This window comes from Somniosus microcephalus, chromosome 2 (assembly GCF_052327205.1).
Source record: "Somniosus microcephalus isolate GS21.2 chromosome 2, FLI_Smic_1.0, whole genome shotgun sequence".
Classification (NCBI taxonomy): Eukaryota; Metazoa; Chordata; class Chondrichthyes; order Squaliformes; family Somniosidae; genus Somniosus; species Somniosus microcephalus.
In genome coordinates this window covers 147,886,335-147,913,180 of record NC_140988.1, presented here as the reverse complement: position 1 = coordinate 147,913,180, position 26,846 = coordinate 147,886,335, and the positions used below count along the sequence as shown (strand labels likewise).

Below are 26,846 nucleotides of genomic sequence, written 5' to 3'. Positions count from 1 at the left end.
TGGTTCGTCTGCTTCCAATATCACCGATTCTGCGGTAGATGCAATTGGTACTTCGGTTTCATCGCCAGGTGTATCAGATCGTGGTGTGGAGTTGACGTTTTCCAGTGACTCTAGAATCTGGTCAGCATGGCGTCTTACAATGCTCTCTCCAACGTCCACGGTATACATTAGAGGTCCTTGCTGTGTACAGACCGTTCCTGGCTGCCATTTCTCCATGCGGTAGTCCCGGGCCAAAACTGGTTGACCTATCTTAAAACTCCTAGTTGGCCTTTCATTCATATTCTGAAACTGCCTGTTCTCCACATCACTTCTGACGTTTGGCTTAACCAAATCCAAGCGGCATCGTAGTCTTCGATTGAAGAACATCATGGCTGGAGTGTGGTTGGTAACCGCATGTGTCGCATTCCGGTAGGCAAACAAGAAGTTATCCACCTTGTGTTGTAGGGGTATATCTTCATTACACATTGCCTTGATAGCCTTCTTGAATGTTTGAACAAACCTCTCGGCCAATCCATTAGTGGCTGGATGATATGGGGCGGATATGTAATGCTTAACACCATTGTTCTTTAAGAACCTCCGGAACTCTTCAGACACAAACTGTGGTCCATTGTCAGAGCAAATCTGTTCAGGCAGCCCATTCCTGGTGAATATGGTTCATATGTGCCGTCATTATCAGTACGCCCTTCTGAGGGTTGAAAATGGAGACGAGAGGTTGATGATCAGTTAGTAGAGTAAATTTCTGACCGTGCAGGTAGTGATTGAACTTCTTCACCCCCCACACCAGGCTGAGGGCCTCTCTGTCAATCTGGGCGTAGTTACGCTCGGCTGAAGTTAACGAGCGTGACGCAAAAGCTATCAGCCTCTCTGAACCATCAAGGAATTTATGTGACAGTACCGCCCCAACACCGTAGGGAGACGCATCATACGCCAGTCTTATCGGTAGTGATGGGTTGTAGTGAACCAATACTTCTCTTGAAGTGATTAGGTCCTTACTCTTCTGAAAGGCCCGCTTACATTCATCGCTCCATTTCCATGCTACTCCCGTTCGTAGTAGGGCATTCAGTGGATGCAGCATTGTGGACAAATTCGGCAAAAACTTATGGTAGTAATTCACCAATCCGAGGAATGACCTCAGTTGCGACACATTTTCAGGCGCTGGAGCATTAACTACTGCTTCAATTTTGTCAGGGCTCTTATGCAACCCCTCCTCATCAATCACGTGGCCACAATACGATATCTGTTTCTTAAAAAAGTCGCACTTAGGGCGATTGGCTCGTAGCCCATGTTCACATAGTCTAGTGAGCACCTGCTCTAGGTTGGCAAGGTGTTCACTGTCATCTTCACCTGTCACTAGGATGTCGTCCAAGTAACACTGAGTCCCCGGAATCCCTTGCAGGACTTGTTCCATCGCTCTTTGCCATATCGCCGGAGCTAATGCTACTCCGAATACCAGTCGATTATACTGGTAAAGACCTTTGTGAGTGTTTATCGTGAGATACTTCCTAGAGGATTCTTCAACCTCCATCTGCAAATATGCTTGTGCTAGGTCAATTTTTGTAAAACGCTTCCCTCCAGATAGTGAGGTGAAAATATCTTCTATCCTCAGGAGAGGATACTGTACTGTGTGAAGGACTGGGTTCACCGTCACCTTGAAGTCACAGAATCACAGAAACCCCACAGTGCAGATAGAGGCCATTTCGGCCCATCGAGCCTGCACCGACACATATCCCACCCGATCCCCGTAACCCCTACACCAACACATATCCCACCCTATCCCTGTAACCCCACGTACTTAATCCCCCTAACACTAAGGGTCAATTTATCATAGCCAATCAACCTAACCCGCACATCTTTGGACTGTCCCCACAGGTGCGAACCTTCCTTGGCTCCTCAGACTTATTGTTTAACGTTTTCTTTATGACAGGAACGATGGGTGTCGCCCACTCACTCCAGTCTACCTTAGATAACACGCCTGCATTCTCCAGATTCTCCAGCTCTGCCTCGACGGCTGGGCGAATTGCATACGGGACCGGTCTTGCTTTGAAAAACTTGGGAATTGCATTCTCTTCTATTTTTATCAAGGCGGTTACGCCTTTAAGAGTTCCCAGTTCTTGTTGAAATACCTCTTTAGCGTTAGCTAAGATTTTTGACATTCATCCAGGTGTGACGTCGTCATCCTTTTTACCAGCCACAGTCAGTGCCTGAATGGAGTGCTAGTCTAAACTTATCTTTCTGATCCATTCACGCCCCAATAACGGTGGTCCACCATCTTGCAGTATGTACAGATACAATTTCTGTATATCCTTGCCGTTGCATTCGACAGGCACCCTTATTTTCCCTCTGGGGTATACTTTCTGCCCCATATACGTCTTCAAGACAATGGACGTGTCTTTCAAGGGTATGTGTGAGAATAGCTGCTCGTAGTCTCGTCGATTCATGACGGTCAGGGCTGATCCTGTATCCAATTCCATTTTGACTTGGGACCCTGCTATCGTGAGGGTGACCCAAATGGTTCGGTGATCCTCTTTTGCGATTACGTTGTGAAGTTTGAGACAGCTTAGTCTCTTGTTCCCAGATTCACTATCGCTCTTCTGTTCTTCGGAACTACTGTCCGTCATCTTTTGTACTTTCCTGTACTGTTCCTTAGTAGCCTTTTTGTTGTCGTTAGTCTTCTTCCTGGACCTGCAAACTCGTGCAATGTGTCCCATCTTTCCGCATTGCCTGCATATTTTGTCCTTGGACCAGCAGCCCTTCTGGTCATGGGTTGTTCTGCCGCAGCGATAACATTTTTCAAATCCCCGTGTCATTTCATGGGTGCCGTCTTCCTGTGGCTTTTGCTGTATTTCCACAGCTCCCCTTGCTGCTGCTTCGTACGATACTGCCACGCTGAAAGCCTTATCTAGCGTCAGCTCTTTCTCTGAGAGTAACCTCTTCTGGGTTCCTTCACTCAGGAGTCCACAGACAAATTTGTCCCGTAGGGTATCTGCCAGTCCTGCTCCGAACTGGCAGTGCTTTGATAGCTTGCGTAGTTCCGTAAGGTAATCAGCATTGCTCTCATCTTTATGCTGATTTCTCTTGTGGAATTTAAATCTTTCTGCTATCAGCAGCGGTGTAGGATTTAGGTGTTCCTATAGGATATCAACAATTTTGTTAAAACTCTTCGCCATCGGTTTGGCTGGAGTGATCAGGTTCCGCAATAGGCTGTACGTTCTTGCGCCCATTAACTTTAGTAGTACCGATGCCTTTTTCTCATCAGCTACTTCATTTGCCTTGCAATATACTTCGACTCTTTCCACATACGTGGTCCAGTCTTCTATTGCATTATCGAAGGCAGTGATATTGCCAGTCTTCGGCATCTTGGAGATCTAAGATGGCGCCTCCCGTGCTTTGCCTTCTTCCCCGATTGAACAAAATGGCGCCTCCCGCGCTTTGCCTTCTTCCCCGCTGGATTAAGATGGCGCCTCAGACGCTTTCTGTCTTCTCCGCTGCTGCTAGCGCTGTTGCTGCTGTTTTTATGCCTTGATGGTGACGCCCTATGGTCTTCGCGCACTTCCCCCCCGCGCTGCTGCTAACGCCGCTCTCCGCGGCCCCCGTGGCAAACTGCAGCTCCTCGCGGCTTTCTGCGCTTCTAATTTCTTTTATTTTAATTACTGTTCCCGTCGTCAGAGCAAACCCTACGGGACACTTTCCTCCCTCTTCTCGGGTCTGTACGCTGCCCAGCTTCGTAGCACCGGCCGCGCCCTGTGTGCTCCACCCTCTCTCTCTCTCTCTCTCTCTCCTCTTCCCGACAACGCTGCTCGGCCCCGTTGAAAAGTCACCCGATCGAGCTCTAGCCTGCCGCAGCCCAGGAAGGATCAGTGTACTACCTGCCACCAGCCCGATTAGCTGGAACACCATAGACAGGATAACCAAGCCCTGCTCTCGACAGCCTCTCCTGCAAATCTTCGAATTCGATGAATCAGAGGCGGTTGCCCATGGTCGACGCCCGTTTCTTCTGTTTTTTTTTTCTTTTCTTCCTTCTGGCCTCGACCTCTAACAACTTCGCTTCAGGGATGGATCCCCATGAGGTGGTGCAGAACTGTAGGTAAGTTCGGATCTGTTCGTCGCCAGTGTTACGTCCGTGTGTAATTGAGACACGGACTGCAGCAGTTGGTTATAACAGGTGTTTACTGAGTGGAGACTAAACTGGAACTACTATACAAAGTTACTACACAGGCTTATATACAGGGGTGGTCACTACTGGTACTGCAGTATACAGGGGCTGCAGAATATAGTTCCTTCTTCAAAGTACATACACTACAAAACTGTGTCCTTTTCAGTACAACAGAGAAGCTGAAGAGGAGATCTGATAGAGGTGTTCAGAATTACGAGGGGTTTTGATAAATTAAGTAGGGGAAAAATACTAGTTACACTGGTTGGTATCTAGAGGGCATAAATTTAAGGTCATCATCAAAAGAATGAAGGGAGAAGTTAGGAGATTGAAGATAGGAGGTTGAGGTACACCCTCTGGTACCTCTCGTCTGAAGGCAGTGACTCACGTTAGGGTACACCTTCTGATAACTCTCGCCAGTAGCCACTCTTTAATTGTAAGTTAGGACAGTGAACATAACAGGCTGAGGAATTCTGTCTTCATTTGACATCTGCACATGTGCCCTTCCAGCTAGAACAGCAACCAAAAGCTGGGACCCTGGTTCATTTTTTTTACTCTTCCCTAGTATTAGGAAACTGTGGCAAATGATGGAGCACACCACTTCTCTAGCTCAGCTTATGTAATCGCAGCATGGACCATGAATTTCTTGGGGCTGGATTTTCATTAAGCTGTCGGGAAGGAGGTGGGACTACAACGTTCGGGTTTTAGTCCCACCTCTATTGATGTCCGGCCAATCGACGCAATTTTCCCTTGATTGGCCTTGTTGAGCCCACCCAGCAGGCTCAGCAGGCCAATTAAGGGCCACCCGGCAACAGGTGACGTCACAGACTGAAATTTCATCTGTCAAGAGTTTTTGACAGATGAAATATCAGTGTTTCACAGCTGTTTGAAGCTGTCAAACACTAACAGTCTGACTTCTAACCTGAGTCCTCCTACGCAGACTCAGTTAGAACTCTCACCGACAATGCGTCCCATCTTTCCGCATTGCCTGCATATTTTGTCCTTGGACCAGCAGTCCTTCTGGTCATGGTTTGTTCTGCCGCAGCGATAACATTTCGCAAGTCCCCGTGTCATTTCGTGGGTGCCGTATTCCTGTGGCTTTTGCTGTTTTTCTGCAGCTCCCCTTGCTGCTGCTTCGTACGATACTGCCATGCTGAAAGCCTTATCTAGCGTCAGCTCTTTCTCTGAGAGTAACCTCTTCTGGGTTCCTTCACTCAGGAGTCCACAGACAAATTTGTCCCGTAAGGTATCTGCCAGTCCTGCTCTGAACTGGCAGTGCTTTGATAGCTTGCGTAGTTCCGTAAGGTAATCAGCATTGCTCTCATTTTTATGCTGATTTCTCCTGTGGAATTTAAATCTTTCTGCTATCAGCAGCGGTGTAGGATTTAGGTGTTCCTGTCGGATAGCAACAATTTTGTTAAAACTCTTCGCCTTCGGTTTGGCTGGAGTAATCAGGTCCCGCAATAGGTCGTACGTTCTTGCGCCCATTAAATTTAGCAATACCGATGCCTTTTTCTCATTGGCTATTTCGTTTGCCTCGCAATATACCTCGACTCTTTCCACAAACATGGTCCAGTCTTCTATTGCATTATCGAAGGCAGTGATATCGCCAGTCTTTGGCATCTTGAAAATCTAAGATGGCGCTTTGCCTTCGTCCCCGATGGATCAAAATGGCGCCTCCCGCGCTTTTCCTTCTTCCCCGCTGAGTTAAGATGGCGCCTCCCGCACTTTCCCGCCGCTGCCGCTGCTGCCAACGCTGTTGCTGCCGATTATATTTATTTTACTATCCTGTAATGGTGACGCCCTATGGTCTTCACGCCTCCCCGATCGCTGCTGCCAACGCCGCTCTCCGCGGTATTTTTATTTTTCTATCGCGCTTCAATATTTGCTCCGTTAATTGAAGAACCGTTCCCGTCGTGGAGCGGACCCTCTGGGACACTTCCCTCCCTCTTCTTAGGTCCGAACGCTGCCCGGCTGCGAAGCACCGGCCGCGCCCTGTGTGCTCCACCCTCTCTCTCTTTGCTTCCCGACTCGCTGCCCGGCCCCGTTGCAGAGCCACCCGATCGAGCTCTAGCCCGCCGCAGCCCAGGAAGGATCAGTGCACTACCTGCCACCAGCCCGATTAGCTGGGAAACCACAGACTGGAGACCAAGCCTGGCTCTCGACAGTCTCTCCTGCACTTTTCAATTCGATGATTTGGAGGGCGGTTGCCCACGGTCGACGCCCGTTTCTCGAGTTTCTTTGGATTATTTTTTTTTCTTTCTTCTGGCTTCGACCTTCAATAACGTCGTCTGAGGTGCTGCCGAGTTGCAGGTAAGTTCGTTTCTTACTCGTCACCAGTATTATGTCCGTGTATAATTGAGACACGGACTGCAGGAGTTGATTATAACAAGTCTTTACTGAACGGAGACAACCTGGAAACTGAAACTACAGAAGCCTGCTAGGGCCTTTTATACAGGGGTGGTCACTGCCGGTACTGCAGTCTGAGACCAGTTATTCCCTTAAAGGTACATACACAACAGCTCAGATGCAAAACTTACGCAAAGTGAATAAAGGGAGGTAACAATATGGGCATGAGGTACTCCAATGTAATGAACTGGAAGAGATTTCTTGTTTTTTAAAAAATATTCATTCATGGGATGTGGGCGTTGCTGGCAAGGCCAACATTTATTGCCCATCCCTAGTTGCCCTTGAGAAGGTGGTGGTGAGCCACCTCCTTGATTCGCTGCAGTCCATGTGGTGAAGATACCCCCACAGTGCTGTTAGGGAGGGAGTTCCAGGATTTTGACCCAGCGACGATGAAGGATCGTCGATATACTTCCAAGTCAGGATGGTGTGTGACTTGGAGGGGAACTTGGAGGTGGTGGTGTTCCCATGCGCCTGCTGCCTTTGTCCTTCTAGCTGGAAGAGGTCGCAGGTTTGGGAGGTGCTGCCGAAGAAACCTTGGTGAGTTGCTGCAGTGCATCTTGTAGATGGTACACACTGGAGCCACAGTACGCCGGTGGTGGAGGGAGCAAATGTTTAAGGTGGTGGATGGGGTGCCAATCAAGTGGGCTGCTTTGTCTTGGGTGGTGTCAAGCTTCTTCAAGGTTATTGGAGCGGCACCCATCCAGGCAAGTGGAGAGTATTCCATCACAGTCCTTACTTGTGCCTTTTAGATGGTGGAAAGGCTTTGCAGAGTCAGGAGGTGTGACACTCGCCGCAGAATACCTCGGGGGAAAAATTGGGTCGCGACCCCTTTGGGGTGCTAACTTTGCTGGGGCGCTACTTTTAGCGTCCTGAAAAAATTAGCGCCCCCGCAGCCGAAATTCACCAGTAGCGCCCCAAGAGGGAGGCGGGACGCTACTGGAAGTGCCCCACCTCGTTCTTGGGGCACTGAGAGTGAATCTCGCGGTGATGGCGCTGCGGCACCTCGCACCGTGGTACTGCAGGCCTTCCTCCCCTTATTAAAGGGGAGTGGCCTAGCGCAGCGCGACCTGGGCCACTAGGGAGCGGAGTGCTGGCAAAAGAGCCCAGCACTCAAGAGAAGTGCCGGGCTCATGGAGTGCAGCCGGCACTCCGTGTGGGGGCTGCTCAGGAGGCCGGGGACGGTAATGGGGGCAGGAGCTGGCAGGCGGCCAGCAACAAAAATGGCTGTCCGGCACCTCCCCTTTAATTTGCGCCGCACCCGCCGCAGGTAGGCCCCCCTGACCCTGTTGGACATTGCGTCCAGCGGTAAGTCAGGGGACGTTACTGAAGATCGCAGCCGGGGCGCGAGCGGGGTGCTGCACATGGTGATGACATCATCGCCGGTGGCGCAACGCTGTAGGGCGCTAACGAGTACCGCCACCGCTAACCTCCTGCTGAATTTCGCGGGAGGCGTTGGCGGTGCTGCGCCCAGGCGCTAGTTGCTTTGCCCTAAGAGGGCGCTAACGGGAGGCGCAAAGCAACCAAATTTTTGGCCCTAGCCTCTGACCTGCTCTTGTTGCTACAATATTTATGTGGCTGGTCCAGTTAAGTTTCTGGTCAATGGTGACCCCCCAGGATTTTGATGGTGGGGGATTCGGCAATGGTAATGCCGTTGAATGCCAAGGGGAGGTGGTTAGATGCTCGCTTGTTGGAGATAGTCATTGCCTGGCACTTGTGTGGCGCGAATGTTACCTGCCACTTATCAGCCCAAGTCTGAATGTCGTCCAGGTCTTGCTGCTTGCGGGCATGGACTGGTTCATTATCTGAGGAGTTGTGAATGGAACTGAACACTGTGCAGTCATCAGCGAACATCCCCACTTCTGACCTTATGATGGAGGGAAGGTCATTGATGAAGCAGCTGAAGATGGTTGGGCCGAGGACACTAGGGGTAATAAATAATAAAGAATACCATAATTAATATCCTCAGGAGACCACAGATGTTATTATTTTGTACCTAATGTTTGAGTGCTCTGTCAGGTAGATTTACTAGTTCACACTGGTGACAACAGATAGATCTTATAGTTATTTAAGTGAGGAAAGATTTCCTCTGTGCAGTTGGTGTGGGGAAATCATAAGCCCAAATAATGGGTTTATGATTTCACCACACCTCGTGCACAGATAAATCTTTCCTCCGGATCAGGAAGTTGGTCTGTTGGACATTAATGATCCTGGCTTTTCTAATCTACCAAAATCTACCTAGAAAAGTTTCAGGTTGAGAAGGGCTTAAACAGGATCATTAAAGCAGTGTACTATCAGAATCAGCTGGCTACATTTTTCACATATTTCCCACCAATTATGGAATTAATTAATGGAAAGTGAATATAACATTAATAATTGAAATGTTTTCAAACTAATCTTTGTACTTTTTTTTATCTATAACTGCAAACTCATACGGGATTTACTGAATGTACTTAAGCACAAAATGTTTATACTTAAATCCCTCTAAGGGGGAATGCTACTTTTACAGTATCTTTTTGCCACATCCTGTAACTTTTTCAGTTTAAATATGTGGAAACACCATTACCTTTGTCAAAAATAATATATGTACCATCTGATGGATTTCTTTCATTTCAATCCCTGTGTATTTGGAATATTGTTTTGGGCCACCAATTTGCTTTTATGCTACATGATATTTTATTTTTGTACTCTATGTCTATTGCTACAAGAAGTTCAGCACAAGGTAGAACAGATGTTTATGGTGGCAGTGCGACTTTACATCAGCAGACACATCCTTCATTCTGATATAAATTTTAATGGCATTATGAAAAGTCTGCAGGAAATTGAAATGCACTCTCTTTTACCTCTCTAGTTCTGTCTCTCAGTGGGGATGTCATTTTCCGCTATTATCATTTATTTGTATATCCCTCTGACTTGTACTGTCCTAAGTACAATCGTTGTGTGGGCAGATTGCAAGATGTATCTCAACCCAGTCTCCTGAAGAATCCATCTAAAAGCTTATAAACTGAATGGAGACTATAAAAGCCTTTTTAGGAGCCAGTTACTGTTGATGAAATTGATACTAATACACTGGTAGTCATTATTAAAGTCATGTGGCCCAAGTGCCAGTTAAAAGATTTATTTTCAAGGAACTATTGTAAAAGCATAGCTCAGGGTAAAAGAAGTAACATGTGCACTGCAGCTGATCCCGGGATGAACCAAAGTTAGAAACAACGAATCATTGAACTCTCAGCATTATCTATGTAGATTTGTGCCATGTACTGCTTGCATCACAGTGCCATCATTGAATGTACAATTAATCATAGATTTTATTGTGCGGTACTATGCACTGTACTGTATTGAAACAATTCTTATCCCAGCAATCCGTGCCCTGTTTTGGTAATTTAGAAGAAATATTATCCTGAAAGAAATAAAATAGGAGAATATCAGATATCTTCATAACTTTCTTTTTTCAATCAGTGTCGAGTTAGTGGCACGTCCGTGGGAAGTGTCACTGTCTCATATTGCTCAAGCTCAAAATCTCAGAATTTGAGAAGGTGATGGAGACAATCCAGCACATCAGGGAGGAACAGCAGTTTTTGGAGCGAGAGTTTGGGTGGGGAGTCACACTATTGAGCAATAGAGAGCAGGCAGTGGAGGAGAAAAGTCCTCTTCCTTGGTAAACACAGATGCAAAGTACTCATTTAGTATCTCAGCCATGCCTTCTGCCTCCACCAATAGATCTCCAGTTTGGTCCCTAATCGGTCCCACCGCTCCTCTGACAACCCTTTTAGTGTTATTATGCCGATAGAAGACCTTTGTACTGCCTTTTATGTCAGCCGCCAATCTATTCTCATACTGTCTCTTTGCCCCTGTTCGGGCAATGGGTTAAAAAGTGGCAGATAGAATTCAATGTCAGCAAGTGTGAAGTGATGCATTTTGGTAAAAAAACAATAATTGTAATCTGAATAGAAGAAATAAGTGCTGTGGAAGAGTGGAGGGATTTGAGGGTACAGGTTGATAGATTGACAGAATATAAAAGGCAGCACCTCAGTTTTGTGATAAAACCGTAAATAAGCGAATGGAATTCTAGGTTTTATCACAAGCAGTATAGAATATAAAAGCCAAGAGGTAATAATGGGCCTATATAAAATCTTAATAAAATCTCAGTTAGAGTACTATGTGCAGTATTGGGCTCCACACAATAGGAAGGATATTAAGACATATGAGAGGAGCTTTCTCGTCATCTTTCTAATACGGATTCACTAGGATTCTGCATGATATCAGGAAATACAAATATGAAGAAAGACTTTAATACTGATCATGCCAATTAAAACGAATCCCAATTTATCACACGGAACTTTTCTTTAAACACACCAAGTTCTTTATTGTCTTTAAATGTTATAATGAATAGCAAGGATCGAATGGTGATATTGGCCTGATTTAATCTGCTAAATTTTCCATCTAATTTTCTGCCCTCGTGGTCTGTTTGGGCCATCTACTTCCTACAAGAAGTTGGGCAAACATTGAGCTCCCAGCCCTGCACCAACACGTTTCTTGATCTAGCTGCTGCACAGTATACAAGAATGCTCCAATTATGACTTTTTCATCAATGTTCACTCTCTCACAAGATCAGGAAGATCCTTCTTAATTCATCCATCCAGAAAAATCGTAAATTTTTCCCATTGCAACATCCAATTGGTTCACCTCCATTACTTTATCTGAGAGTCCATTCCATGTATTGATCCCCTTTGTGTGAAGCAGAACTCCTGATAACATCCTCAATTTGCCTTTTACCAGTATGAACTTGTGTCCCATTTTTCTACTCTTCTGATGTAATTTAAAGCAATTTTCCGGATTTGTTTTTTCCATATTGTTTACTTTCCGAACAAGCTCTGTAAGATCAGATCTCATTTCAAGGCCCAAAATTGCAAGTTTCCCCAGTCTTTCCTCATAGCTTCGAACCCTCCTTGTGAAGAAACATCTGGCTTCTGCTTGTTTCCACTCTTTAGTGACATAGCTGAGATCAGAAACTCATTGGTCGGAATTTTGCCTACCTGGGCGGGTCCAGTGCGAGCAGTGTCCGTAGCGGGTCGCGACCCCACTGCTGGCTCCATCCCGCTGTTGAAAATGAACTTACCTTAATGGGGCCTATTAAGCCCGCCCAGCGCGATACCCGGCCCAATGAGATGGAGCGAGTCTGGTGATGTAATTCCTGACGTGTTTTTAGCCGGGATCTTTAAAGGGGCCATGGCCACATTAGATTTGAATGTCAATGTAACATAGTGCTGTCAGTGTAATACAGCATTGGAGTGCTACAAACACTGACAATGACTGCACAGAGGCAGAGGGCTGCACCCAACTTCTCCGATGGGCGGAGGAGACCTCCCCAGGAGACCAAGAGAGCCTAGCTGCAGATTACAAAGGAGATCACAAGCAGGGAATGCGATCAGGAGGACCTGGGTGCAGTGCCACAAATATTTCAATGATCTCATTAGATCAGGAAACGTTAGTATAAAGCCACACTCAACTGCATCCTGCTGTGCCTCTCATCACATCCCCATCATTCTGCCTTCCCTACCCTACTCCTGCACAACCTTACTCACACCAACATACGTTGCACCTCCACCCATCCTTCTCTATCTACATTATCACATCTCCATCTCACGAGCCACCACTCACACTCACCCTCATCCTAATGTAATCATACCAACTAACAACACACAAGGGTAGCCACTTGGGTGTTTTATCCAATGTGTATATAAAGTTCCTGTTAATGTGGTGTCTGTAGTGTCCGAGTATAAATAATACACGGACTGCAGGAGAACAATAATAACAGGTATTTACTGAACAGAGGGTACTCTTTTTGTTCGTGCCAAAAAACAAACAAATTGACTGTAAACAAAAGCAACTAAAACTTAACAAATCATATTAAAATTTGGTTATCCGGGTTGATGATGCACTCCAGTCCCCACGGCGCCCACTGGTCGCGGAAATACTCAAGCGCACCGGCGGACACCGCGTGCTCCATCTCCAGGGCCACCCGGGCGCGAATATGCCCGCAGAAGAGAGGCAGGCAATCCGGCTGGACGACCCCCTCGACCGCCCGCTGCCTGGACCAATTGATGGCTCTCTTAGCCAGGCCCATGAGCAGGCCCACAAGGAGGTCCTCCAACCTGTCCGCTCCCCTCCGCACCGGGTGACCGTAGATCAAGAGCGTGGGACTGAAGTGCAACCAGAAATCGAGGAGCAGCCCCTTCAAGTAGTGAAAGAGGGGCTGCAACCTCTCACACTCCATATAAACGTGAAACATGGACTCCTCCAGGCCGCAAAAAATGCAGGCGGCCTGGGAGTCCATGAACCTACTTAAAACCTTATTGCACGGGACCGCTCCGTGCAACACCCTCCAGGCCAAGTCCCCGATGGAACAAGGGAGGACTCCCGTGTAGAGAGCCCTCCATTGGAGACCTCTGCCACCGCCAGTCGGCAAGACGCCACACCAAGGCGTGTCCGGACAGTAGACGAAGATGGCAAAGTGGAGAGTGTGCAGGAGCAGCCCGTACAGGAAACCCCTCCGCGCGGAATGAAAAGGCACGGAGGGTATTTCCTCGAGATGGCTCAAGTTGTGAGGCGCCGGTTCCCGAGGGGAGTTTCGGGGCCGGGCGCCGATGAGGAATTCCGTCCGAACGGGGGTAAGCTCGGACGGGATCACCCCACATGCTTGAGCCGCCTCGATACACCTAGTGGAGTCGGGGCCCAGTGCCGCTTTCACCGATTCGATGGCTTCGACCGCGAGCCGGACGTTGGCCCAGGACAGGCGCCGCGCCAGCTCCTCCGGCGCCATCCAGCCCGCTCCTCCGCCATCGAGCAGGTCCCCGACTCTGGTCACCTTGCCAGGCACAGCCCTGCCCTCCGTCAGCCGCCCGAAACCACGTTCGTGGAGGTGCGGATTCCTGAGCAGCGGCTCCCGAAGGAGAGCCGCCGCTCCTGACGGGGGAGAGCTCCGCCTGGAAGCGACGTAGTTCCAAACCCATAGTAGTTCCTGGTAGAAGACAGGCAGCTCCTGCAGGCCGGCACGCCTGCCGCCCACTTTCGCGAACAGGAGCTGCGTGTCATAATTGAGGCCGTGCAGCTTGCGGAAGAAAAAATGTCGCCAGCGCACACCATCTCGGAGGATTCTCGACGTACAGGTATCTCTGCAGCGTCTGAAGACGGAAAGTCGCAGCCTGGGTGCGAAGGCACACCAGCGCCTGACCGCCCTCCCTAAGCGGGAGACACAGAACTGCGGCAGAGACCCAGTGCTTCCTTTTGTCCCAGAAGAAGTCGATGAGCTTCTTCTGCATCTTGGCGGCAAACGCAGGGGGAGGGATCAAAGTGACCAACCGGTACCACAACATGGCGGCCACCAGCTGGTTTATGACCAGCGCTCGACCCCTGTAGGACAACACTTGGAGCAGTCCTGTCCAGCGTCCTAGGCGAGTGGTGACTTTGGCCTCCAGCTCTTGCCAGTTCGCCGGCCAGGCGTCCTCGGCAGGGCTAAGGTAGACTCCCAAATAGAGGAGGTGCGTGGTGCTCCAGGCGAAAGGCCTGAACTCCTCCGGCAGGGTATCCACCCGCCACTGACCCACCAGGAGTCCGGAACATTTCTCCCAGTTGATCTTGGCGGAGGATGCATCCGAGTAAATCTGCTGGCATTCCCGCATCCTCCGCAAGTCAGCAGGATCCGTGACTGTGAGGAGCATGTCATCGGCGTAAGCCGAGAGGACCACCTCCATGCCCGGCCCTTGCAGAGCCAGTCCCGTCAACCTCTTCCGCAAGAGGCGCAGGAATGGCTCCACGCAAATGGCGTATAACATGGGGCATCCCTGACGCACCCCCCTCCCGAAGCGAAGGGGCGCCGTCAAGGACCCGTTAACTTTAATCAGACACTCCGCGGCGGCATACAGAAGTCGGATCCAGGCGACGAAATGCGTCCCGAACCCGAATGCGCGCAGAGTCCCGAAGAGATACTTGTGATCCACCCTGTCGAACGCCTTCTCCTGATCCAGGGAAAGGAAGGCGACCGACAGACCAGCCCTCTGGGAGTGGTGGACCAGGTCCCGGACCAGATGGATGTTATCGTGGATGGTCCGGCCCAGGACCGTGTAGGACTGGTCGGGGTGGATCATGTGGGCCAGCACGGTGCCAAGGCGAGCAGACATGGCCCTGGCAAAGATTTTATAGTCCGTGCTGAGGAGGGAGACCGGGCGCCAGTTCTTAAGGAGGCGGAGATCACCCTTCTTAGGCAGCAGGACAATGACTTCCCTGCGCCAAGAGAGGGGCATCTCCCCGGTCGCCAAACTTTCCCCCAGGACCCGCGCCTAGTCGCCCCCCAAAACGTCCCAGAACGCCCTGTGGAACTCCACGGTCAGCCCGTCCAGCCCCGGGGACTTTCCCCTAGAGAGCTGGCGGAGGGCGCCGGTCAGCTCCGCCAGGCTTAGCGGAGCGTCCAATTTTTCGGCGCCCTCCGGGCTGACCTTCAGCAGGTCCTCCCACAAAATTCTGCGCGCTTCCTCACTGGACGGTTCCGGAGAGAACAGAGCCCCGTAGTAGGCGTGGGTCTCCGCGCTGATTCCCTCCGGATCTGAGACCAGAGATCCGCCGTCGGCCAGCAGCCCCAAGAGCTGCTTACGGACCCCCCGTCTTTTTTCCAGCGAGTAGAAGAAGGGGGAGCCGCGGTCCAGGTCCCGCAGGAGCTGGATCCGCGACCTCACGTACGCGCCTCGGGACCCGACGAGCTGCAGGTCCTTCAGCGCGCCCTTCTTCTCTTCGTACACCTTCCGCAGGGCCGGGTCCTCGACGACCTGACCGAGACGGGACTCCAGGTCGAGCACCTCCTTCTCCAACCGCCCGACCCGGGCCTCCCGCCTCTTGGTCGACCCCTTCGCGTACTCCTGACAGAAGAGACGGATGTGAGCCTTGCCCACATCCCACCATAGCCTCAAGGAGGGGATGCCCCCCCGCTTCCTTCTCCAGTCGGCCCAGAACAGACGAAATGAATCCCGGAACCGCGCGTCCTCCAGCAACAGGTTGTTAAAATGCCAGTACGTGGACCCACCCCGCGCATGCAGCGGAGCGAGCTCCGCCCACACCAGGTGGTGGTCCGTGCACGGCACCGGCCGCATGGAAGCCGCCGGAACGCAGGAGACGTACGCCCGGGAAATGTAAAGGCGGTCGATTCTGGACCTTCCTCCCCCAGACCTCACGCTAGTGAAGGCGCTGGAGTCGGGGTGGAGATTACGCCAGACGTCCACCAAGTCGAAGGACCCAACCAGGTCCCTCAACTTCTCCATCGCCGCCGGGCTTCGCGGGGTCCCGAACGGTCCCTCGCCTCGAGGGTGCAGTTAAAATCCCACCCGAGGATGACGCACTCGCCCACGTCGACAGAGCCCAACAGAGCACGGTGGCATAGTGGTTAGCACTGTTGCCTCACAGCGCCAGAGACCCGGGTTCGAATCCGGCCTGGGGCGACTGTCTGTGTGGAGTTTGCACATTCTCCCCGTGTTTGCGTGGGTTTTCTCCGGGTGCTCCGGTTTCCTCCCACAGTCCAAAGATGTGCGGGTTAGGTTGATTGGCTATGATAAATTGACCCTTAGTGTTAGGGGGATTAAATACGTGGGGTTTCAGGGATAGGGTGGGATATGTGTTGGTGTTGGTGTAGGGGTTACGGGGATCGGGTGGGATATGTGTCGGTGCAGGCTCGATGGGCCGAAATGGCCTCTATCTGCACTGTGGGGTTTCTGTGATTTCTGTGAGAGCGGACACTTCTTCGAAGAAGCGCACTTGCTGCGCACCGGTCTGAGGGGCGTACACATTCACTAGATGGAGCAGCACGCCCCCCAGGCGAATAGTGACCTGGAGCAAGCGGCCCGGCACGTGCTCCTTGACCCCCAAGATCTCTGGCTGAAAATGCGGGGCCAGCAAGATAGCCACCCCGCTGGAATTGTTGGAGAGGTGACTCATGCTGACCCCTCCTTGCCACTCCAGGAGCCACGTGGCTTCGTCTCCCGGAACGGTGTGGGTTTCTTGCAGGAAGCACACCGCATACTTCCCGTCCCGAAGGACCGAGAAGTTATTGAATCTGCGGCGCGCCTCCCTGCTGCCGTTGATGTTGAGGCTGGCTATGGTTATCTTCATGTCAGAAGCATAGTGCAACCTCTACCTACACCTAATGGGGGGAGGAAGCACAGCCGCTGGTCAGCCGCCACTTCCTCAGCAGCCCAGTGAGAAACGTTGTGAGCCGACGCAGCTCGAGCGGGTTCACACCCTCGTTCACGCCCATGATCTTAACGGCAGCGCGGACGGATACGATGAGCAGCGCCAGCTCCGACCACCTGTCAAGGGCCAGCTGGACCTTATTGCGCCGACCCAGGCACGTGGCCATAAAATCCCGGAGTTCCCTTACGGGAATGAGGGGAGACTCGGCAAGGGGCACGAGGTCATCCATCGCCTCGTCGGCGCTGGAGTCCGAATCGTCCTCCGTGCCCATCACCGAGTCCCCGTCCTCCTCCAGGGGGTCGTCACCAGCGGCCGACCCGTCCGCCGCGCAGTGCGAAGCGAACGGCTCGGCCGCGCCAGCCAGCCCCGCCTCCGCCCGGATCCCACCCCCAGGTTCGGCGGCAGAGGATTTCTCCCTGGGCTCCTCTAGGGGTGCTGGGCCAGAAGACGGCGGCGGTTCAGAGCTCCACTCCGCCTCAGATGCCGGAACGACCGGAGAAACTGGGGAGAGAACAATTCCCAGCTCCTCCAGTACGTCCGGCACCAGAGACGCAGCCAGGGGGCCATCCTCCTCCCCGCCACCAACCTCCGACCCAGCAGATGGGGGGTTTTGAATTAAAAGCTCTACCAGGACGAGCAGCCCCTGGGAGATGTCCGGGTTGCATTGGGCAAGCTCATTATCCTCGAGCTCGCCCGACCCAAACCCCAGGCCGCCCGACCCGGCGAGGGGTAACGGCACCGATAGAAGGTCAATTTCAATTACCGCCGCGGGTTGTTCCGCGACCCCCCCCCCCACGGGCAGGGTCTCGTCCCCATCCCTGGGAGGCACGCGCCGGACAGACACATCTGCCTCAGCCTCCCGAGGGACAGGCGACCCCTGCCGATCGCTGGTGACGACGACAGCGGGGGGGGGGGGCGCAGTACCCGCGGCGGGCGACGACTCCCCCTGCTCGGAGGGACCTTCCTCCTCCCGGTCCTCCTCCTCTTCCAGGGGGTCGCGCCTTCTTTTTAGCACGGAGGGAGCGAGGGAGACCTGCAGAGGCCTCCTCCTCAGCTCCCTCCGGCGGAGCAGGTTTGTCGGTTTCCTCGGGCCCGAGCCCGGCCGCAGGTATTGGCGTTTCCGCTACGGCGGTTGCAGCCACAGGCTCGGGCACGAGGCCCCTCCCACTCGCGTCTGCCCCGATTAACTCCGCGAGGAGCGCGGATGTAAGGGGCTCAAGGGGCAAGGGCTGGCCCTCCACGGGGGGATCCGCCCTAAGGTGTTTTGATTTATTCCGCGCCTTCTTTCCGGCCGGACGCGCTCCCTCCCCCCCGCCGGAGGCCTTGGTGGCATCGGCCTCCGACGTCGACCGCGCATCAGCGGTTCCCAACGCGTGAGCAAATTCGGGGGGAGAAGTGGAGGCGGCACCAGCCTCGGCTGCACTAGATGATCTGGCGGCCTTGGAGGCAGTGCAGTTTTTCCGAATGTGCCCCACCTCCTTGCAGGCGTGGCACCGCACACCGTCCGACGTCCAGAAGACGCGATAGGCGGTCCCCTCGTGGAGGACGACGAACGCCCCCTCGGTGTCCTCCTCCCGCGCCAGCTGGATAAACAGCTGGCGCCGGAAGGAGAAGACGTGGCGAAGGCTGGCCTCCCAGAAGCCGAGCGGGATGGGTGTGATCCCCGACCTCACCTCCCCAAGTTGGCGTAAATGGGGAAGGAGGAGCTCACCAGGAACATAGTGCGGGACGTTGGAAACGCCGATCCTCTGCGCGGTGGCCTCGAGAGGATCCACCGGCAGGAAGGTCCCGCCCACGGTGAGCCCCTTGGCGACGGCCAGGGACACCGCCCGCTCCGACCCCAGGTAGAACACAGCCTTCCCGTACATTTTTGAGGCCGCGACGATGGCTGAGGGGCCGACAGCCCCAGCCATGGCTTTAACGCAGGCCTCAATGGTCATAGTGGGGTGAGTGTAGCTCTTCACCCCAAGCTTTTTTGTCATAAGTTTAAAAGGTGATGGGGCAGCAGAAGCAGCGGGAGCAGCTGTGGCTGTGGTTGCCACTCCCGCATAAGTCCTGGCTGGCCCCGCCACCGGCGAAGATACAGTCGCCATTATGGGGTGTTTTTATAAGGGCTACACTCACCCCAAGTCACAGGCCTGAAGGTGTTAATGGCCTCAGGTATTTTTTGGTCCTCTATTGAGCAGAGGGAGCTGTTTAAAATGAAGACACACCTCTCCCCTTATTGATTGAAATTGGGAGAGGGGCCTTCTCCCCTCTGCTCAATAGGCAATTAATAAAAAAGAGATGAAATTGAGGTGCCTCAGAGAAATAGGCAGAGAGAGACAAAGAGAGAGAGAGGGGGGGGTGGGAAGGAGGGAGGCCGCAATGGCAGGGTTGCCACTCAGGATGGTGGGTGGGTGGGTGTTGGCAGGGGTGCACTCTCCGATGGGAATTTAAAGTCTTTGATGGTGGTGGTCTTCTGGCAGGGGGAGATGATGTCTTCACCTGGGAAAGCTGGAGATGCCCAGGCTCAGTCCTGCACCAGGTCTTAACGATGCAATTAATGGAATTAAAGACTTCACCTAGGCAGCTCCAGCTGTCCCAGGCCAGGCAATAAAAGGGGTGCTTATTAGTGGTGTGCGTGGCCTAGTTTTTAACAAGAGCCACACACACACACACACACACAGTCACCCCTTGATGATCCGGCCTTGTTTCTTCTTTTCTCCCCCCACCTAAAATACAAAGTCTTTGGGAGAGTGCCCCAAATAACACCCACCTGTAGATGTTCAGAAAAGATGATGTTGTTCTTCCCTCCTTCCAAACAGTTGGTGGTTGTTGGTTGTTTCTCTCCCCTCTCTCCCCCTCCTGAAGTGGAGGCCAATTTGGGGAGGCAGTAATGGAAAGGCCTCTCCCCTGGTTGGTGTTGTTGCTGGCCTACTTTCTCCTTCTCCTCCTCTGTCCTCTCTCTCCAGGCACCTCAGTTGCTGTGATGATGGTGGAGGAGGTGGAGGTGGTGGTCTTACGTTCTCCTCCTCTTCCTGGTCAGGAGACCACCACTTTCCACTCTCTTGGTTTGGCTGCTCCTTCTCCTCCTGCTGACTGAGGCAGCTGCACAGCCAGAAATGCTGGAACAGAGGGTAACTTAAGACTGAAATACAGAAGCCTGCTATGGCTTTATATACAGGGCTGGTCACTGCCGGTACTGCAGTATAGAATCAGTTCTTCTCTTAAAGGTACATACACAACAGTGTCAAACATAAAAATCTCTATTTTCAACACTTTCAACACTAGGACAGATTTGCATGCACCTTTGGAAGTGGCTTAGTGAGTTGCAGTGAATGGTGAGATATAACGGTACCCCCCCGCAATGGTGATGAGTGTGAACAGAATGACTTGGTCATTGTAGGGATGCTTTATGGTGTTGGTGTGGGGTGGTGTCAACCTGGCGCATTATGTGGCAGCCATATTGGTATCCAGCATAAATTTAACTAAATCTGGCCATGGTGAGGCCATCCCTGGCTTCCCGGGCAGCAGTGTGGTCAGGTGCTGATGCCCTTTGTTCTGTGCAGCATCAGGTGATTGTGGAGAAGGTTGGTGTTGTTGGTGCTGCTGGTGTGCCTGGTGCTGCTGGTGTTGGGGCTCATTGTGGTCCAATTCTGAGGACCAAGGTGAGACAGTATAAATGGCACCCATATTGATGGAATAGATGGCAGGGGAAGTACAGATAACAGAAGCATTCTGTCAACGGTGAGAGAGTTCTTCCAATAAGGTGACACTGGATGGAGACTTTGCTGGAAACACTTGCAGCCTGCAGAATCTGTGCTGGAAATGGACTGAGCAACAGCTTCTGCCTGAGGAAAGTGATCACCTGTCAGGTGGGAGCTTTCACTGTACATTTGATGTTGTCAAGTAATCAGCTGGAGCAATGGCCACAGAACTCCCGCTTCAGGTTGACAGTCGTGGTTCCTGAGCTGCGTGAATCCCGTGGCCATGCAGGGAAATTTAAAATGTAAGTGAAAAAAGGCTCTCTAGTAAACTACCTGATAATCATCTCAATTGGGTCGCCCGCCACTGCCGGTCGGGTCGGCTCCGTGATGACAGACGCGCCTGGGGGAAAGGTGCATGGGAGCGAGATGACAGCGGGTTTCCGACCCACTGTTAACACTGTCAAAAATAACAACTTTCCTACCCGACCCACCACCGATCGCGCCCGCTACCACCCCGGATAATCCCAGACATTGAAGCAGAGGATTTTACCTGTATACAACTACTCTGTGGTGCCATCTGTTGGTGTGACAGCGCATTGTAAGAGAAGAAATTATAGTGATTAGTTCAGAACAAAGCTAAATTTTAAACTGTAATATGAATAATATAGGAACATTGGGGGGGGGGTTAGCACAGAAAAACGGGTGGGTTGGGTGGGGGTGAAAACGTTTTAATTCTGAACCCTGACCCCAACCCGTCCACTTCTGGGTTTTACGGAGCTGGACAAGGAGCGGGAAGTCAACCCGCTCCCAGGAGGCGTGTTGCCAATTTAAATATGTCAGTGAGGTTGGCAGCCTCTGATTTAACCTGCTTAGCAGGTTTTACAGTGGGTGGCCGGGTCTCCCAGGCCTCAGGAAACCCGAAAGCTGAAGCGAGGTGAGGACAACTTTGGGGAGAAGGTCACTGCCTTCACGCCATACCTTTGTGCCAGGAGGAGCAGGAGTGTTTCCCCCCTGGCCCAGCAAGCTCCCTGACATCAGACCCGCCCCCCATACAAATGCTCCCAGGGTCGGGGATAGGACCCCACCCCACCCCGGGGTTGGGGATTGGGCCCTCCCAAGATCGGGTGTCCCCCTGGGATCGGACAGCCCCACCAGGGTCAGGGGTCGAACTTACCTTGTCCTACAGCCTGCTCTGGAGTACTCCACGCCCAGCTGGAAGCCAAGCCTGTCAATCAGACTGACCTCCAGGCGGGGAACCTGTCAGGGCCAAAAGACATACGATGTGGAATTAAGCATGCGGGAAAACATGGACTTCCGGGTTTCTCGTCTGAATCACCAATGCCCCCCATCCCACCGCCTACGTAACCTGCCCCGGTTAATATCAAGGCCACAGTGTTTAAAACTATTTTCCATTGAAAGATTTCCAATAGCATTCTCAACTCTGCTCAACTCACTCATTTGATTTATAAATGATTTTGTTGACGGGTTTGAAAATACATCTAAAAACCTTACAGGGTTCACAATGCATCGTATAAGGTGTAATGTTTAATACGACTGGATTTCATAGAAATATACAGCATTCTAAATATACTAAATCTTAGACTGAAAGATGAATACAATTAACTCGAGGGTAGAAATTTCACACTGTAAAGCCAATATGTATGACTGATAATCAGTCACTGTCATAGTCCTACTGTGTAAGGCCAAGCAGTGTTGCTTATTTATATTTAGCCATATTAAGGTATTCTCAGAATTTTACTTATGTTAACAGAGGCCTGATTTTTTTATGGGCGGCAGAGGATGGGGGCGTTAAGCAAAGAAAGGAGTAATAATTGGGGAGGGAGTGTTGTTGTGTTGCAGACTGCCTACTTGCTTCTAATCCTCACACTGTACATACTGGGTTTGAATGAAATTAAGTGCATGTGGAAAGTTTCTGCTATTTCGAAGCAGTTTCACCCAGAGAGAAGGCTGAGTCAATGGACGGGATTGTCCTCCTACTGGTGGTGCTCTCGCAGGGTGGGACATCTGCCTGACACTCCATCACCGCTGAAACCCCGACCTAGCTTCCTGGGCCAGGGTTCATACCGTATGCATTACGGTTTCCCATCAGGATTCCTGCTGCCATGACGGAACCTGTCATTTCCCAGCCCTACAGACCCAGTGGTGTTGCAGCGGATCACTGCCGCAGCACACAAGAGGCAGCTGGCCAGTAAAGGGGTAGAAGAGCCCAAAAGATCTGGAGCCTGGCATCCTAGCAGGCATCAGAGACCGAGGCCTATGCAGGAAGTTAAGTGGGGGCTAAGATTGGAGGGAGAGGAAGATGCTACAAAGCCGTATCCATCCATTGTCGGGTAGTGGGGGAGGGGGACGGGGGTCTTCAGGGTAGTTACTGCTGCTTCCGAGGACAAGGAGACATAACCTTTAAAATCAGAGATAGGCCATTCAGGAGAGAAGTTAGGAAACATGTCTTCACTCAAAAGGTGGTAGAAGTGTGGAACTCTCTTCCACAAAAAGCAGTAAAAGCTAGCTCAATTAATCATTTTAAATCTGAGATCAATAGATTTTTGCTAGACAAAGGTATAAAAGAATATGGAGCCAAGAGAGGTGGATGGCATTAAGATACAGATCAGCCATGATCTCGTTGAATGGTGGAGCAGGTTCGAGGGGCTGAATGGCCTACTCCTGTTCCTATGTTCCCGGGCCTACTGCCTCCTTCTCCATTGCAGCCCCAGGAAGTGGCGGTAACGGGTTGGAGAGGAGGAAAATCAGCATGGGACTTAGCCCTCCCCCCTCCCCTTCTAGTTTACACGTGGTGGTCGGGAAAGGTGCAACCAACTGACAAGGGCACAAGAAGTAAATCCAGGTCGGAGAGGGGAAGCAGCAGTAAGTGGGACTGAGGAGGAGAATCCTGGTCATGATGTTAACTGCCTGGAAATGTGAGCCAGGCTTCATTTTCACAGGAAGTCCAGACTGACTACAACATTACTAACAAATAATATAACTTCATGTTGCACTGATTTTATAGACTAAGTAATAAACATTATTGCTCTGGGGTTTTTTTTAATGCAGGAAAGCATGCCGCAAACACCAACCTTTGCAGCAATGTTTAACAGCAGTGGTTACAGCCGACATCTATACTCATCCAGAGAGGAGAATTGTGGAGGTCTATTTTACCATGACAACAACCTTGTGTCGGGGTCTCTGGAGGCACTTATCCAGCACCTTGTGCCTACTGTGGACTACTATCCTGATGTATGTATAATTCAACTGTGTCTGTATATGTTTCGTAGCAGTATTGTTTTGCATAAAGAAAATATGTTTATAGCTTCACAATGGCGCAGAAGTAAATGGGCCCCTAGCACTGAACAAAGCAGAAGATGTGCAGCAGCTAATGTGTCTGGAATATTTTGCACTCCCTGTTAGCATCATTAGAAAAAATGACAGGCAACACCCTTCGTGATGGAGATTCTGGTTTTCCTGTCCCAAAAAAATGTTCTGATTCTAAGGCCAGGCCTTGGTGTAAAACACACTTACATATAGTAGCTTAAAGTAAACATGGATAGCAAAAGTAAAATTCCTCGCTGTCACCAGCTCAGCAGGAATCCAACACTGCGCCACTGTACATTTTTAAACTTTCCTGCAAAGCAGAAAGTCTTATTGGGATGGGAAAATTATGAATTATGCTGCAGGGCAGTTATTAGACTTTTCTACCTGTTGGTTGATATTTCTGGTCAGCTGTGCAGACATTTCATTTGGAGACAAGAAGCAGTTTTGTTTCCTGAGCATTAGTTCTCCAAAATGTTTTTCATGCATTTGGGGTGCCTGGGAGCTATGCTGGGACAAATTTACTAGGAGCGTGTAGAAAACAAGGTGATTAAAAAATCTAGTGGAAACTGCAGAGAGGCAGGAGAGCTTTGCATTCTATCAAAACTTCCCCTTTTCTCCCCCTCCATATTTACAATCAGCAAAAGGTCATTAGAGAGTTATCTATTGTTTTGCTTTTGGTGTCCTGCAGAGACCGAAATGGTCACGAGCACAAAGTGAAAGCTGTGAATCAGCATGTCTGTATTATTAATACATCTTAAGCATAAATGTTTAATGCCAGCTTTACAAATGCAAATTTCTGTGTTAGATTTGTGATTCAGATTTTGTTGCTACTAATCTTAATTGTATTGTTCAACAACAAATCATGAAAAATTAATTTTTCAAAAATCATATCATAATGTTACACTGTAGTATTATTATATAGTATAAGGATAGACATAGTGAGGAGAGAGATGAGAAACAACTACTGAGAAACTGTGAAGAGCTACTACAATTTAAGAACCTTATCATTTCAGATTTTTGTTGTTGATTTGATTCACTGCACTCTAAAGTCTTTTATTTGACCTTGTGGTTTATATTGTTAATATTAAATCAGGGTTTCTAGAGGTGACTTGGTGGTACGCAAGTAACATTAATACCACACAAGTGCCAGGCAATGACTATCTCCAACAAGAGAAAGAATAACCATCTCCCCTTGACATTCAACGGCATTACCATCGCCAAATCCTCCACCATCGACATCCTGGGATGTCACAATTGACCAGAAACTTCACTGGACCAGCCACATAAATACTGTGGCAACAAGAGCAGGTTAGAGGCTTGGTATTCTGCAGTGAGTGTCTCATCTCCTGACTCCCCAAAGCCTTTTCACCATCTACAAGGCACAAGTAAGGTGTGTGATGGAAATACTCTCCACTTGCCTGGATGAGTGCAGCTCCAACAACACTCAAGAAGCTTGACACCATCCAGAACAAAGCAGCCCGCTTGATTGGCACCCCATCCACCACCTTAAACATTCACTCCCTCCACCACTGGCGCACCGTGGCTGCAGTGTGTACCATCTACAAGATGCACTGCAGCAACTCGCCAAGGCTTCTTCGGCAGCACTTCCCAAACCTGTGACCTCTATCACCTAGAAGAACAAGGTCAGCAGACGCATGGGAACATCACCACCTCCACGTTCCCCTCCAAGTCACACACCATCCTGACTTGGAAATATATCACCGATCCTTCATTGTCACTGGGAATTCCTTCCCTAACAGCACTGTGGAAGCACCTTCACCACACCAAGGGCAATTAGGAATGGGCAATAAATGCTAGCCTTGCCAGGGACGCACACATTCCAAGAATGAATTGAAAAAAATTGCATGTTTTGGAGTCCCAATGCACTGTGCCACTGAGCACTGGACAACAGGTTTATACCTGCTATTCTACATGCAAAGAGTTACCAAACTCTACCATGCCATTGTGATAAGCTGATGTTAGATGCTTCCCAACAAAGAATAACAGATATTTAAAAAGAGGGTAGGAATGGAGGATACCCTGGGAGCAGGCACCCCCACCCTCTCAGTTGGGTATGGTGAATAGGCCAAGGAAGGAGATGGTGATAAAACACCTAGGGCTAGAAATTGGGTACCTTAGCGCTAATGGGGCGCAAATGACTTTTTGCCCGGGCGTGGCATCACTAATGACTCCCACTAAATTCAGCGGGAGTTTAGCGGCGGCGGTAACCGGTAGCGCTCTGCTCTGCTGTGCAGGCGATGACGACGCCATTATCGTGCACAGCACCCCGTTTTCACCCCTCATGCAAAATTGGCCCGCGCCCCCTGAATTTGCGCTGGGCGATGACAGCAACTGATTCAGGTGACGGGAACAGAGCGGCAGGAGGCTCGCGGGGTGCTAATAAAGGGGAGATGGTGGGCGGGGGAAAAAAATCGTCCGACTTACTTGCGGGGTCCGTGCCACAATCTGGCAGCCCGACACTCCTCTTGTGTGACGGGCTGCTGACACGGCACCCCGCTCCTCGGTGGTCTAGGTAGGGCCCTGCAGAGTTGTGTGCTTGGGCCCTCCCCTTTAATGAGGGGAAGAGCCCTTCCATGCGGCAACGCTACGTGGCCCAGTGCGTAGCACTGCAGAACACACCTCCCCGATATTCGGAGTTTAGCGCCCTAAGAAGGAAGTTGATCTCTTGAATTAGCGCTCCACCACCCTCTTGGGGCGCTAAAACTGAAGTTTGCGATCGCCGGCGCTATTTTTTGCCGGGTGCTAAATTTAGCGCCCAGGCGATGTTAGCGCCTCAAAATGGTCGGTAACTCATTTTTTCCCCTTTGAAAAGAAACACAGCCTTAAAAAGAAAAAAAAGCAGGATGTTCTAGCTCCTTCAAAGTTATGTTTTTAATATTTTGGCTTAACATTTATTTTATTTTATAATTTGTATAATTTCTGTTAAAGAACATTGAGTGCAGCACCCTTTGTGAATCATCGTCTCCAAATGAGATCAGTTGCAGACGAGAATAGTTAAAAGCAAATAAGACTGTAAT

General features: G+C 50.7%; 1 protein-coding gene across 2 annotated transcripts in view; it reads left to right on the top strand.

The window, feature by feature from the left end:
• Positions 1-26,846, top strand: part of rasgef1ba (RasGEF domain family, member 1Ba) — a 141,501-nt gene that overhangs the window by 7,169 nt on the left and 107,486 nt on the right. Inside the window, exon 2 of one of the 2 annotated variants that reach the window (XM_085963437.1) lies at positions 23,551-23,733. In XM_085963437.1, coding sequence (XP_085819563.1) covers positions 23,557-23,733 — 177 coding nt within the window. In that variant the 5' untranslated portion in view covers positions 23,551-23,556. Of the gene's footprint in view, positions 1-23,544; positions 23,734-26,846 lie in introns of those variants that run through there. The other variant, XM_085963429.1, reaches the window with a different exon arrangement.